General features: G+C 42.5%; 1 protein-coding gene and 1 long non-coding RNA gene across 6 annotated transcripts in view; one reads left to right on the top strand and one right to left on the bottom strand.

The window, feature by feature from the left end:
• Positions 1–10,678, top strand: part of KCNA5 (potassium voltage-gated channel subfamily A member 5) — a 43,651-nt gene extending 32,973 nt beyond the window's left edge. The window contains exons 3-4 of one of the 4 annotated variants that reach the window (XR_013364399.1): positions 8,890–8,997; positions 10,466–10,483. Coding sequence is in view for 1 of the 4 variants with exons in the window: in XM_077871356.1 (XP_077727482.1) it covers positions 8,890–8,997; positions 10,466–10,508 (151 nt within the window). In the remaining 3 variants the exon portion in view is untranslated. Of the gene's footprint in view, positions 1–8,889; positions 8,998–10,465 lie in introns of those variants that run through there. The other 3 variants (XR_013364402.1, XM_077871356.1, XR_013364398.1) reach the window with 3 other exon arrangements.
• LOC144297373 (uncharacterized) overlaps positions 1–14,547 on the bottom strand; it is an 81,485-nt gene that overhangs the window by 22,931 nt on the left and 44,007 nt on the right. The window lies entirely within an intron of this gene.

Raw genomic sequence — 14,547 nt, 5'->3', positions numbered from 1 at the left:
TGCCAGGACAGGACATTCTGCACTGGACTCATGCTAAGGTATTCCTGAGCCTTCTCGAACTGTGGCCACTTCCTTTCTCCTCAACCATTCCTGCTATACCCCTGGCCTCAGTTCTCCATCTCCCCTTCCACACCTTCCCCCAGGATCACCCATTCTGAAGGGCAGCAGTGTTATTGAGGCCACTCCACAAAAAACCTCAGCTTCTAGAACTGATGCAAGGCACTTAGTGCTGGAGTCACTAACTTGCTCACCATCATTACAAGTGACTGAGGGTGGGTTGGACAGCTTCTCTGAAAGGAAAAGCATCTTTAGGAAGAATTGTACTGACTCCTTCCTCTCTTCAATATCTGTCTGTGGTAGGTATAGGTGACAAGAAGTAGAATAATAGAAAAATAACTGTTTGCGCCTTGCCACTCAAAATGTGGTCCCTAGACCAGCAGCATCGGTGTTATCCAGAGACTTATTAAACTTGTAAAGACTCATTAAACTTGTAAAAACTTGTAAAATCCCACTCCAGACCCACTGAATTAGAATCTAACTTTTAACAAGATACTCATGTGACTTTTATGCCCATGAAAGTTTGAGAAGTACTGTGTTACCCCACTGGTTTTCAAAGTGTGGTTCATGGGCCAGCAGAATCAATTTCACTTTGGAAGTTTGTTAGAAATACTTTCTCAGGCCCTTCCCCAGACCTGGTGCATTAGAAACTCCAGGGGTTTCAATAAGTCTTCCAGAAGACCAAATGTGCACTAAAGTTTGAGAACCCCAAATTTAGAGAAAGCTTCTACCTTAAAGATCATGTAATAAGCAAGGAGAATGGCACTGCATGGATCCAGGCAAATGCAGCCTGAACAACACCAGGTGTTCCACTTTGGGTCCCAGCAAAACATTGCATCTCAGGGACCCTCTCTTGCCTTCTTTTAGCAGAGAATCAGCATTTGCAATTCAAGAGACACACATTTAGATATCCCAGGAGCTGAAAAGATGGGGAGGCAGAGTCAGGCAATTCAGTGAGGAGGTGATTAATGGAACTATGGCCTCTGCCTCTTTTAAGGCCCTCTTTAAGGCCCCAGTCCCAGAATCTTTCCAATGCACTGGGTTTTTTGTGTTGAAGCCTTGTGGGTCTAAGGCTATGGAAGTGATCCTGCAATTCCCTGGTTATTTCTATGAATATGAAAATGGGTACTTTGGCTAGCTGCTGCCCCACCACCTCAGCAGCCTCACACACAGCCAAGAGCTACTCCCTAGGATTCAGCATTCACATCTGTAAGACTAGAGATGGTGCTGGGTGAGAGGGTGCACCATGGTCCCTTCTAGCTTTCTGACTTTTTTCTCCTAAAGTGTCTGGGGGCAGCCTTACTCAGGAGAAATCACATATGGATGAGGTAGCTTTCATAGTGTTTGTTTGGATATCTATTTTGCATATCTCTTAATTTTTTATGTGAACTATTTAACAAGTTTCAGCAAAGCTGATTCTCACTTAAACTATTTCTCGAGGTGCTTTGAAGTATTTTGATTTCTTTATCAGAATTGTTTAAGTGGAAATCCTAGACCACTTGGCTGAAGGGTCCCTAGGCCACTAGGCTAAAGGTTTGATCAGCATAGACTTTGCTTCTACAAGAGGCCATAGGGTGGGAACCATGGCCCAGAACCAATTTCTATATTGATATTCTTCTCCATCATGTGTGTAGTGTATTTTTGGACACCAAACTCATGCTCAACACGGCCTTGAGATTTTTGGTTTCTCATGGGAGCCTTTTTCAGCTCACAGCTCTGAGTAGAGACGAGCTTCCTTGCCAGCACCCTGGGCTGGAAAGGACAGATTTTATAGTCACTTTTTACTGAGGTTATTGTCCTTCACAAACAAGGCAGAAATTTTATAGTTTCTTTTAACTTTGGGATCACAGCTTTGCATAAGCTTCTCAGATGCTACTCTTCAAGACGATATTTCCTGTTCTGTGTCTGCTAATGAAGCCTCTGACTGTCAGGGTCCATTTCAGAAGATTCAGACTCTGAGTCTTTTCTGTCTTTCCCAGGGCTGTTGCAGGAAGAGAATATTATTATTATGGCTTTCATTTCTGTCATTATTTCAAACATCTATGGATTTCCCTTTCTTTCTTGTGACCCCAACTGCATGTTTAAAATTTAAAACTTATTTTATTTAGCATTTCTGTATTGAGGTGGAAGCTTGCAAGAGCTTAGCTCACTATATCCCCTTACCTAAAAGTCCTAGACGGTGTACTATAATTTCCAGATTCCTTCTCCGACAAAGAAATTCTTAATTGCATGAGTAGAGTAAACATTTATCATTCCGGAATTTTCCATGGAGTTCTACTGATGTTGAACCAACAGATAGAGACTCAGAACACCCATTTTCTCTCTAAAGTAGAGGAGGCCCAGCCTCTCAGGCTTAATTTCTAAGCTCCATCATCAGCTATTGGAGCTGATGTCTCTCCCCATCCCCATTCCCCACCTGTTATCCCCAACCCCAGGGCTGGATACTGGTCTGATTTCTATTCACAGACTTCTGTTGGGCTTACCAGGGTACACCGACACTGGCAGGTTTACAAAGCACCACAAAGGGAAACTATAGTGGATGACCTCCTTGTGGAAAAGGAAATGGAGTTGTGTCTCCTTCCTTCTACATCCAAAGCTGTGTTTTCCCTCCTTACAGTTTCCTGAAATGTTAGAAGATGACTCAAAGGTTTCAGCTCTTCGCTGAGTAAGAGGTAGAGGTGTTAAAGAGAGGCATCACCTTATTTGGGGGTTTTCCTTTGTAAGATAGTTATTAACATGCTCTACTCCTTATACTGAGAATGAGAAATCAGATCTCAGGAGGTATGTTTTCGCATGAACATTGTTATCTTGACATTGAAAGAATAATAACACAATCAATTAGGATTTTGAAGGATGAGGAAAGGTGAAAGGAGGGATAAACACATCAAATTCCTCATCCTTCATAGAGAGAGGCCAACGGATTCCATCTGAACTTGAGTAAATACTAAAATTCTAATTGTAGAGGTATTAATAGTAAATGCTTATCTTAAAACAATAATTCTAAGTATATTTGAAACTATATCTTACATTTGAAATAACTTTAAGCATATTATTTGGGTCACAAAGATTACTAGGGAAAAATAAAAATAGTATAACTAATGAAAATTAGAAGACAGATGGGAAAGGGAAAGTATGCAGTTGTAAAGTTCAATAAATACCTCACTGTGACCGTTGGTAGACAATGCTTTCTGTCAAATTTTGATAAACCAGGGGATAGAGGCATAACATAAATATTTTATTTGATGCTACAACAATAAACATAAGGAAAAAAAAAAACAGGCACTGGTGAGAGTGATTATCTCTGGAAGGTAGAGGAGGAGAAATTTCCTCATTTCCTGCCTGTCTGATATGTGACTATTTTTTAAGATCCCCAGCATACAATTATTTCTATAATAATGAAAGCCATTTAACATGCTCAATGGGTCAGAGATAATTGTGTCCCGGTCAGCAAGACATGGCCAGAGAAATGTTTTGATTTTTAGTACTGCCAAATCTATCTTCTTAAGCAAGATAAAGACATGGAGTCCATGAAGGATAAGCTCACTCTGATGTAACAGCCCGGAGAGGGAGCCAGATAAGACTCACCCCACCCCCTCCGATGCAGGGAGCATGGGAGTGAAAGAAGGTCCAGTGCCTGTTGAAAGGTCAGGCTGCTTATTTCAGGGTCACTAAGATCACGCCCAGGAGGACCATTTGGGGACTAAGAATTTTCTGCCCAGGGAACAGGAAAGGAGATAAGAGAAAAGAGTCACTGTGTTTTCCTTTGGGTCCACTGGTTCCCTGCATTTAATTGGCCTTTCTGCCTAATTTTGGGCCCTGTGTCAGAGTTCTTCAGTTGTTTAAGTTAAGGAGTAGCCTAGAGAAAATGAAAGACAAAAGATACGTTAGCCCAGTTGGCATTCCATAAAAAGGAAGCATGCCCTAACACAAGTGAGATTCCTTGTGATCCACAGGGATGGCAAACATGAGCTGAGAACCCCAACTCCTGACTCTTAGGATGGGGCTATTTGTCCCAAAGGATACTGATGGGAATAGATGTCTGTAATGCTACTAAAAATCATAGTTCCAGCCCCAGCTCCAATTCCCACTAGCTTCTGTTGAATGTTTCTTGTGTCTGACAATTCCATGTACTTGAAGAGTCTTTGTCCTTTGGGAACCTCAATAGGTGACTTGGATATCCCCAGTAGGTTTTCCAGGTGGTATTCAAGTTTCTGAGTTTATCTTGCCAGTGAAGAAAGCTATCACATCCCTTTCCTGGACTTAAGTTCCAAGGACTTCCTTGAGTCCACCATGGGAGTGTGAAAAGCGCTCAGCATTGTGCAGCCATGACAAGTACAATACATGTGCCTCTGGGAGGTACCTCTCCCTTCTGGCCACTCAAACTCTGGCCCAAACTATCTCCGACCACTGTGTTGTACTATATATGGTTCTTTAGTATTAGGCTTCTCCTCACTCCATGCTCACTGCTTTTTCTGTACATTGTGCAAGTGCATGCTTCTATACCTTTGCACAAACTCATCTCTGTGCTGGGATGCTCTTCTCCACCTGTCAAATTTGCAAAACCTTTCTTGATGATCTCACAGACTAATTGGTCTTTATTCTGGGCTGCTAGAGCACTTGTATACACCTGTATGTTAGATTTGGCCTTTTGTATTTCACTCATGTCTATGTCTCTGAATATTCCCTAAGGCAGGGACTATGTCCCATCACTCTGGATGCCCAGCTCCCCCTCACACTGGAAGCACACTCTTGGGAGCCTCCATAGTGTAATAGGTATAAATCTGAATGTGGAAATCTAGAAGACCTGGGTAGAAGGTCTGGGCCTGCCATCTGCTCCCCGTGTTACTGTTCTGAGCCTTAGGTTCCCCATTTATATAAATCAGGATCTCTACCTCATTAAGTGGTTGTGATGATTAAGTCATATCCTGACCTGAAAAATGCTTTGCATATACTAAGTGCTCAATCAAATTCAACTGTAGTTATTAGATGAAAAGAATGTTGTGGGGATGCCTGGGTGGCTCGGTGGTTGAGCGTCTGCCTTTCACTCAGGTCATGATCCCGGGGTCCTGGGATTGAGTCCCACATTAGGCTCCCTACAGGGGCCTGCTTCTCCCTTTGTCTGTGTCTCTGCCTCTTTCTCTTTCTCTATGTCTCTCATGAATAAATAAATAAAATACTTTAAAAGAAGAAAATAAGATTGTGCACAATTTCATGGGGTTCTTTTTTCCACATTTTTTCTCATTTTTTAAAAAACTCCTAAGCTATGCAGGCAGAGTGACCCAAACTTTACAGCTTGAAGATGGAACTATAAAATTACAATAGGCCAATCTTCACCTTCTCAAAAATTTGCATTCCAGGCTGGAAGCATTTGCAGATTTCTGGACAGGTTGGTTTTCCGATACTTTGTCTCCAGATAGGCTTGCAGCTTCCAGAATGCTAAGAGGCCATCCTTTTAAAAGTCCTCTATAGATGGAGGTCATCACTTTGCCGGCAAGCACATAGCAACACTGGAATGTTCTTATTTTTGTCTCAGTTCCACCCATCATGATAGATGTAGTTTTAGGCCCTCTGCCCTTGTCCTGTCACCATAGACTTGTGTCCCATAGAGAACAAGTCGTAAATATTGCAGGATCTTCTCTGGTTCTTCTGGACAGGATTTTGAGCAAGAAATTTCCATTACAGGCTAGAGGTTAATCCCGAGTCTCAAACATGGGCCTTGGGTGCCACCTGGTGGGCACATGCCAGATTGCAACCACCTGCCCTTCCTCTGAACAGTCCACAGTTAAGTAGAAAAGTGTGCTACTATACAATACAGACATTTTAGATTTGTTCCCATCATTGAAGGTTATCAGCCAGCACAGGGATTAAACCCACCAGGATATCCAAGTCAGGAGAAGGGAACTTAGGAAGGTGGGAGGATTGTGCAGTGTGAATTGTCCACCTTACCCAGACCCCAGAAAGGGTGATTTGACTCATTTTTTTTTTTTTTTTTTTTTTTTTTTTTTTTTTTTTTTTTTTGATTTGACTCATTTTTGATTATAGCTTCAAGGTGTCAACAGAATTGTCCTCACCAGGGGAGCTCTGCTAACCATGACAGTGACCTCACTCCACTTTCCTGTCTTTCCCGTTACTTTTTCAAAGTACTTGTGCTATTTGAGCCTGACGGTAAGCCAGCAAGGTGGACAAGGACATAATTCTCGCAACTATTTTGTAGGGAAGTTGAAACATCCTGTCCCGAACCAGAGTGCTAAGGATGTCAATCTCCTGCCCTCTGATTTCCTGGTTTTGCTCTTTTCATGCTGCAGTGGTTTCTCTTTCCAGCGTCTTTCTCTCCAACGTCACTTTCCTGCCACGGTCAAGTCTCCCTTCTTTTGCTGCAGTGATGGTAGTGATGGTGTCATTATTCTCTTGCCCCTCATCTCTTCTCCTTTGCTTCCCCTTCCACAGTTAAGTCAGTCATGCTTTTAAAACAGAGACCCAATCATGCCACTACACTGATTTCAAAAATGAAAAAAGAACTTTCATGGTTTCCACTGCAACAAGGGTGAAGCTTATCCCCTCTTAGCAACCTGCACAAATCCCTGACCTGCTATTACCAGGGCCTTAGTGGCCCCTTTCTCACTGCCCACACTTCTCTTCAGCTGCCCATTCTCTGTATGTTTGCTGTTCTACCAGAAGTACCCTGGCTGATGTAACCACTTGCATGAGGCCTTTTCTGCACACTTCTTCCTTCGGGGTGACAGTGGTTATTCCCACACAGAATACTGCACACACGTGCCCTCCACTGACATTACCTTACAGGATTAGCTGTGTGCATGATTAGCAGCTCCACTCTTTAATCCACAGTCCCATATATAGTCTGGCACGCAGCATGAGGTCAAAGTACTTGTTGAATGAATCAGTTCAGGCACAACAGAGACATTTTGTTGTAAAGACTGTGGTGCTGATGATCTCAACATTTTGGGTTTGGATTTTATATGGATCCATTATTTTAATGTAGATCCCAGGGCACTGACTCTACCCTCGTTCTCATGAATCATTCCTCTGGTCCCACTTGGGGTGTGGATTGGCCCATGGGCAATACCACCCTTGTCCAGAAAACACAGGCTCTCAGTGGCACAGCTTTAGGGAGAAAGCCCAATTATACATAAGAGCTATTCCCTGCAAGTCCCCAATATCTTGCTCCCAAGGCTTGAGAGAGAGGGGCTGCCTGGACTGAGAGAATGTCAGGTCAGAGGGGTTTGTGCTTATGAATCAGGGTGATCATCTTGGTATTCCCCCTTAAATCAGGCCAGTACTATGGAACAGTAACCATACTGAGCTTCTAAGGTGGGGGGGCACTGGGGCTAAAGAAGGGCACTGTCTGGGTCTCCTGAATGCACCCCTATCTCCCCTGAGCTAAAGTTGAAATCTTCCTGGAGACCACCAGGAAGAAGAACCCCAGGGGTGGGTGCTGAGTGGGTTGTTGGGAATGCAGGGTGGGAATGACCTTTCATTTCACTGGAGATGCGCCAAACCTCAGAGACGCTATGTATTGTGCTGCTCAGCCCCCCACACCCCCATTTGGGATTCAGAGGTATGCACAGAAAAGTGATGGATGGCCCTGCCTCTCTGTGCGTAGGCCCCACCTCTTCATCATAGCCCCTTCACCAAGCATAAACTGTAGCACCTGCTGCCCCTCCTTTCTCAGACTGTCGTTCCTTGAATTCCTGCAGCCTGAATTTCTGCAGAGCACAGTAGCACTTGCTTGTGTGGGCTGGTGGCAGAAACCGTAGGCAAATCTGTGCTAAGGATCTGCTTTACTTGTTGCCAAAGGGATTGCAGAAGGAAGAGGAAAAGGAAGCTTGGAAGGGAATCTGGGAGGGCGGCCTGAAATTCAGTATTCCTAATGAGTGAACTGGAGCTGCAGAGTTCTGTGTACCTAGGAGGTATTTAACTAAAATTTGATGAGTAAATGAAAAGGCAAAGCCACAAACAGTTACGAAGGCAGAGTTGACTTTATATATCACCCTGCTACCATCGCAATATTCACAGTACATACCCTGTAAGGCCCAAACCTGGGCCTTTGACCTTTGCCCTGTTTCTCTATCAATATTTGGACACTTCAATTAGCCTCTTACTTTTCCTCCAGCATCCTTGTCAAGCATCTTTCTTCCCCCATCCTTGTTTCTTCGCCCTGAGCATGAGGTGGGGCACTGGGCCATCTCCCCATGCTGTTATTTCGGGATTTCTAAGTCTGTTGTGAATAAAGTGATAATTGGCTTCATATTCTTATTCCAAAGAGGCTCCATTTTACTGACCATATTTTTAGTTCCCCTGTGGTCACTTGGAGAATTGAAAAGGCCACAGACATGCCTCGCATACAGAGCAGCATGTTTGTATATGGTGACCTTTATACATGGGGTTGGCCTCTAAGGTGGGTATTTCAATAGATTTGGCCACCACTGTTGCCTCCTCAATGCCCTGAGATAAATGCAGAAAGTGTAGGTTTTCCTATGGGCTACTGGGAAGATGTATCTCTGTCAAGACCCCACCATATATGTAGGGAGTGATAGGGTATATTCCATGCCTTCCACTAACTGTAGAGAGAGGGAGTCATAAGGCCCTAGAACAGCTGAATCAATGGCAAATTGCAACAGTCCTGTGCTTTACTCATGGCAGACTGGCTGAGCCACTGGCCTAATGTTAAACATGGCTGAGTTTAGCCATCTCCTGCAGGGATCCATCTGCTTTTAGGTGTCTACTGGGCACTCAGGAGTTGGCAGGAGAAGTGTCTAGAGTAGTGCAACGGTGCAAACTGGACATAATTTCCACACTCTTTCTTTCCCTCAGATGGCTGGGAGGTCTAGACGGCTCCTGTTTCAAGGAGTGGACATCAATCTGGAAGCATTGCTATATTCCTGCTGGTTGTGACACCACCCAATCAGACCCTGTGTGCAGGTACTGTGTGTACTGCTCCAAATGACCTGTGGTGAGCACCGTGCTCTAGCACGGTACACTGCAGCTACCATGAGTCCTGGGGATGACTACTCCTGGGTCCCTTTGCTTCATGGGAAGAGAAGCTACAATATCAAGAGAAGGGAGGTGGGTATACTCACTGATTTGCACTAACTGTCCTCCAGGACTATATCTCAAGAATGATGTCAACCAGACCACCCCAAATATCCAGGTACACCCTTCACAAGTGGAGGGAGACCTGTTCCATGTGCTGAACCTACCACCCATTGTGTGATATGGCAGGGAAGAGTTTGCAGTCATACCTGTGTCTCTTATCATTATAAAGCTCTGCTGGCAGCTCCTGGCCTCCTGTTCTACAGGACTCAGGCCTAGGTCAGCCCTGCAGGGAGACTCTTCCTTTCTGAAAAACCACTAAAATTCTTCCAATCATTGGAAAAGACTTGGCAGGAAGTTCTGGTGAGCCTTTTCTTGACTTCCCACTGCAGCCACAAATGATAACCTTGTTTCGCTTCTCAAACTCAAGGCCAAGAAACAAGGATGCAGGAGATATACATTTCTTAGGCTTTTTTTTTTAAGATTTATTTATTTCTTTGAGAGAGAGAGAGAGAGAGAGAGAGCTAGCTGGGAGAGGGGAGAGTGAGAGGGAGAAAACCTTGAGCAGACTCTCTGAAATCCCACAACCCTGAGATCATGACCTGAGCTAAAACCAAGAGTCAGATGCTCAACCAACTGAGCCACCTATGCATCCCAAGGCTTTTTAAAAAATAGTCCTCCCTGTCTGTTTTGAGTGAACATGATCACACTCATGAGGGTCACTCAGCCATTGCTAAACAACTTTCAGGATGCCCTACAGTGGTATCTGTGCCTAGCCTTCAGAGGATCTTCAGAGCTCTTCAGAGCTGAAATGGTATGGACTGCTGATAGGGTGGCTGTGATATCTAGAAACCACCCTGCTGCATGGGGGGAGGGAGCTAAAGGTAATGGTTAACTTGCAAACTGGCCTTCTCGAAAAGAAGATACCCTCCTGCCAAGTAACTATGGCCCAATGCTAAGGAAATCAATGGCTGATGTTCCCTAAATCTGACCACTGATGTGGTGAATCTTACCACTAGCTTGCCATGTTACACAATTGGAACTTCAAAGCTTGAACCAGCTCCCTGATTCTTTTTTTTTTTAATATTTTATTTATTTATTCATGAGAGAGAGAGAGAGAGAGAGGCAGAGACACAGGCAGAAGGAGAAGCAGGCTCCATGCAGGAAGCCTGATGTGGGACTAGATTCTGGGTCTGTAGGATCACACCCTGGGCTGAAGGCAGCACTAAACCGCTGAGTCACCTGGGCTGCCCTAGCTCCCTGATTCTTAAAGGGGAGGGCCTCATGCTCTGCACAACCACAAATGCTAAGCTGCCCAGATAAGATGGGGGCCAACGTCCTGCATGTTGTCCTGCAGTTGTATCCTGACCTCTGATCACACCAAGTTGGTGCTTTGCTAAACCAACAACTCAAACCCCAGCATCCAAGAGTTGAGATGCCTGTCCTGGATCCTACAACCACCCCTATCAGATCTCTGGTACTGTCCTAGAAGGCAGTAGACAACGAAGTCCTGCTCACCTCCTTGTCCTCATCTCCATGAGTTTCCCCAGTGAACACTGCTTCCACAGGAGGGATATGTATACTCATACAGTGCTTAATCTTCTGTTATATTTCCTTCTGATTTTTTTTCAGTGTGTGTGTGCATACATGTGCAGACATGTGGGTGTGCTTAAACAAAATTAGAATCATGGAACACAGAGATTTTTACTTTTATTAATTAATGTTTTATTTTGGATAATTTTAGATGTTTGATAGAAGAATTGCAAAAATAGTACAGAGTTCCTGAACACCTTTTATAGTTTCCCTAATGTTAACATCTCAGATAGCCATGGTACATTTGTCAAAACTAAGAAATTAACATCGATTCATTACTACTAATTAAATGACAGACTATATTAAGATTTCACTAGTTTCTTTTTTATTATTATTAATGTCCTTTTTCTGTTCCAGGATACAATGCAAGATAATACATTGAATTTAATCATGTGTTCTCAATCTTCTGGTTTTTTAGCCATTGCCTGTTTTCCATGGCCTTGACAATTTTCAAGAGTACTGGTCAAGTATTTTGTAGAATACCCCTCAGTTCAGTTTGTTTTATATTTTCTCATGATTAGATGCAGGTTGTGGGTCCATGGGAAGAAGATGACAGAGATGAAGTACCCTTCTCCTCACATGATACCTGAGGATGCATGATACCAACAAGACCTACCTCTTAGTTTTGGGGGTTCCTCAAGGTTTCCCACTGGAAAGTTACTGGTTTTTCCTTTCCATATGTTACTCTTTGTGAGTGAGTCACTAAGTCCTGCCTATACTCAAGGGAAGGGGAATCAAGCTTCACCTCCTGGAGAGGGAGGGAGGATACCTGTGGATATTATCTGGAATTTTTCTGTAAGGAATATTTTTTCTTTCTCCCTCATTTATTTATTTACTTATTTAATCACTTACTTATATCACTATGGTGTCATGGATACATATTTTGTTTTGGGAAATTATAATCCAATACTGTCATTATTGATTTTGTCACACAAATTGTCCCAGTTTTGACTTTGGGGAATCTCTTTCAGGTTGGTTTCTATATCCTTTTGGAATGCCCCTAAACTCCCTACCTCCTTTTTTCTGGACACTCTTCCTTACTTCTGGCCTTATAAGGTACTCTGGGTTCAACTTGTATTTTCCCTGTGGAGCCCTATAACGACATCTCCTAGAAGTCCTGGTTTCTTTCACTGGAGAGTCATAGTTAAACCCCAAGATCTGGACTCTGGGGATGCTCATTGCTACTGGGGTGCTACTGCTGCTAAGCCCTCTCAGGAGACAGAGCTAGGAAATACATGGATTTATACTAACCTATGAACACAGGCATAACTATCATTACTTCTGTATCTATTTATCTATATAAATAAACATAAGTTCACAGGTTATCTTCAACTTGAACCCAGTACAGGGTTCACGCTAGCTTTCCACCCTTGCTCATTTGTAATTTCTTTCTCCAGCATTGAGAGATGTGGCTCCCCTTATCTGCAACTTGTTTACTTACTTGTTCAACCCTAATGTATAGAGAAAGTAATTTCAGAATTGCTAACCTCTACCCCAGCAGACTGAGTTTAATATACCAATACTTTTCTTCTTTTAGGTAATGTAAAATTTTTGGAAGGATCAAGTACACATATAAAAGTATACAAGTCAAGAGTGTAAGGTTTGAATTTTCACAAAGTGAGCACATTCTGTTAATCTACACCCAGATCAAGAAAAAAAAATCACCAAAATTCCAAAAGCTCCTGTGGCCCTTGGCCAATCACTTCTCCCCACAAAAAGAAAGTGCAAAATGGCTTCTCATATGGTGGGTTTGGGCTGGATTTGGACTTCATAGACATGGAATCACACTGTATTGTGTCTGCTTCTTTTGTTTGACACTGTGCTAATAAGATCCTTCCCTGTTGTTGCAGGTAGTTGTGGTTCATTTATTCCATATGTCATGCTTTCTTAAGATTATATCATAAGCTGTTTTTCTTGGTCTTAAATATTTCTCTATAATATGATTTTAATGCCTATTTATAGTATGATTATACCATAAACAATTTAATCATCCCCATATTGTAATTTAATTGTCCTCTGGTTTCTACATTATAAATAATGTTGGCTAACGGTACTTTAAGAAGATTGATAGGAGAATAATATAATAATTCTAATGGCTCAAAGTCAGTCAAGCCACATATGGAGTTTTGCATTCCATTTTGGCCTTAGTTGTCAGAGCACATCCAGAGAGGTTTATGAGGGTGCTGTTGATTCTGGAAATTGTGACTTATGAGGCTTAGCTGGTTGAGTGGAGACTGTTTGGCAAGGGAGCAGGCAAGGGAAACACTGTTTGAAAGGAGGGTAAACTTATTCTGTATTGTCAAGTTTTAGTCCTCACATTTAACTAAGAGAAGGCATTTTGTTCCCCTCATGTGAGGGAGGTGACCAATCAACTAAACTAGGACCCATCTGAGAGTGAAAGAAGCACCAGTCATAAATACACCCAAACAATAGACCTACAGTGGGGCTCTCCCAGGCACACCAGATGCTGATCATCACCCTAGGAATGGGAAAGTCTTCCTAATGAGCAGAGACTTACTGAGAAATGGAAAGGCTGATTCATAGTGCTGACCCTCCATTATTTAAGGCATAGTGTATTGTTAGGCATGAATGTGCAAAGATTCCCTGCTTTGGGTTGGAGGTTACTGGATGTTACTCCTTAGCAGATGGCTTCCAAGTTGCCAGATTGTTATCAGATGACATTCTAGCTCTAAACACCCTTAATCCAACTTAGAAAATTATCACCTGCATTGCTGAAATGAGTAAATGACATTCACATATCTTTCTTCCAGGTCCTTGTGGTGCTCAAACATTGTGTTTGGTCTAGAGGAGAAGACAGTGATTTGTAAGGTGCTACATTCAGTGTTACATTCAGTGTTCTGTGTTGGTTTTGGGAAGATTCCATTGGAGGTGCTGAGAATTCTGACTATGTAGAGTGCATTAGTTAGGCTTTTTTGGTTTTGAGAAACAAGTCACTTAGCTAACATAAATAAGCCTGAGGCTCATCTATATACATGCCCTTGAATTCCATGAATGATCCCTCTATATATTTTTTTTAAGGATCCTTCTATCTTGATAAGAAATTTCGCCCCACCCCTTTTTAAATTTTTAGGATAATTTTAGGCTTATAGAGTTGCAGAAATAATGAGAATTCTCACATATTCTTTTTTAAAAATATTTTTAAAGATTTTATTTATTTATTCATGAGAGATACAGAGAGAGAGGTAGAGACATAGGCAGAGGGAGAAACAGGCTCTTTGCAGAGAGCCTGATATGGGACTCTATTCCCTAACCTGGAATCACCCTGAGCCAAAGGCAGATGCTCAATCGCTGAGCCACCCAGGCATCCCGAGAATTCTCACATATTCTTTACCCAATCCTCCCTACATTAACATCTTATATAACCATACCACAATGAACAGAATGAGGAAATTAACACTGGTGCACTACTATCATCTGAACTTCAGATTTTATTCAGAGTTCACCATTTTTCCATGATCTCCAGAATCTCAAATTGCATTTAGTTGTCATGTTTTCTACAATCTCAGTTTGTTCTTCTTTCACATCTGGACAGTTTTGAAGACTACTGATCAGACACTGTGTAGAATGTCTCTCAATTGTGTTTCTCTGATATTTTTTCATGATAACCTGTTTGAGTTAAGGTTACCGACTATTGAGACTATCACCATCGAAGTGATGCTGTGCCCTTCTCATTGCATCGCATCAGGGGACATGTGATATTGCTATGTCTCTTTTCTGGTAAGGTTAAGCTTGATCCTTGAGGTGGTGTTTCTCAAGTTTCTTCACCGTATAGTTACAATTTCCCCTTTGTAATTAGCAAATTTTACTTTGACATAATCCAAATAC

The sequence above is a fragment of the Canis aureus genome, chromosome 25 (assembly GCF_053574225.1).
Source record: "Canis aureus isolate CA01 chromosome 25, VMU_Caureus_v.1.0, whole genome shotgun sequence".
NCBI lineage: Eukaryota > Metazoa > Chordata > Mammalia > Carnivora > Canidae > Canis > Canis aureus.
Note: the sequence above shows the minus strand (reverse complement) of the source record. Positions and strands in the feature narration are given on the sequence as shown.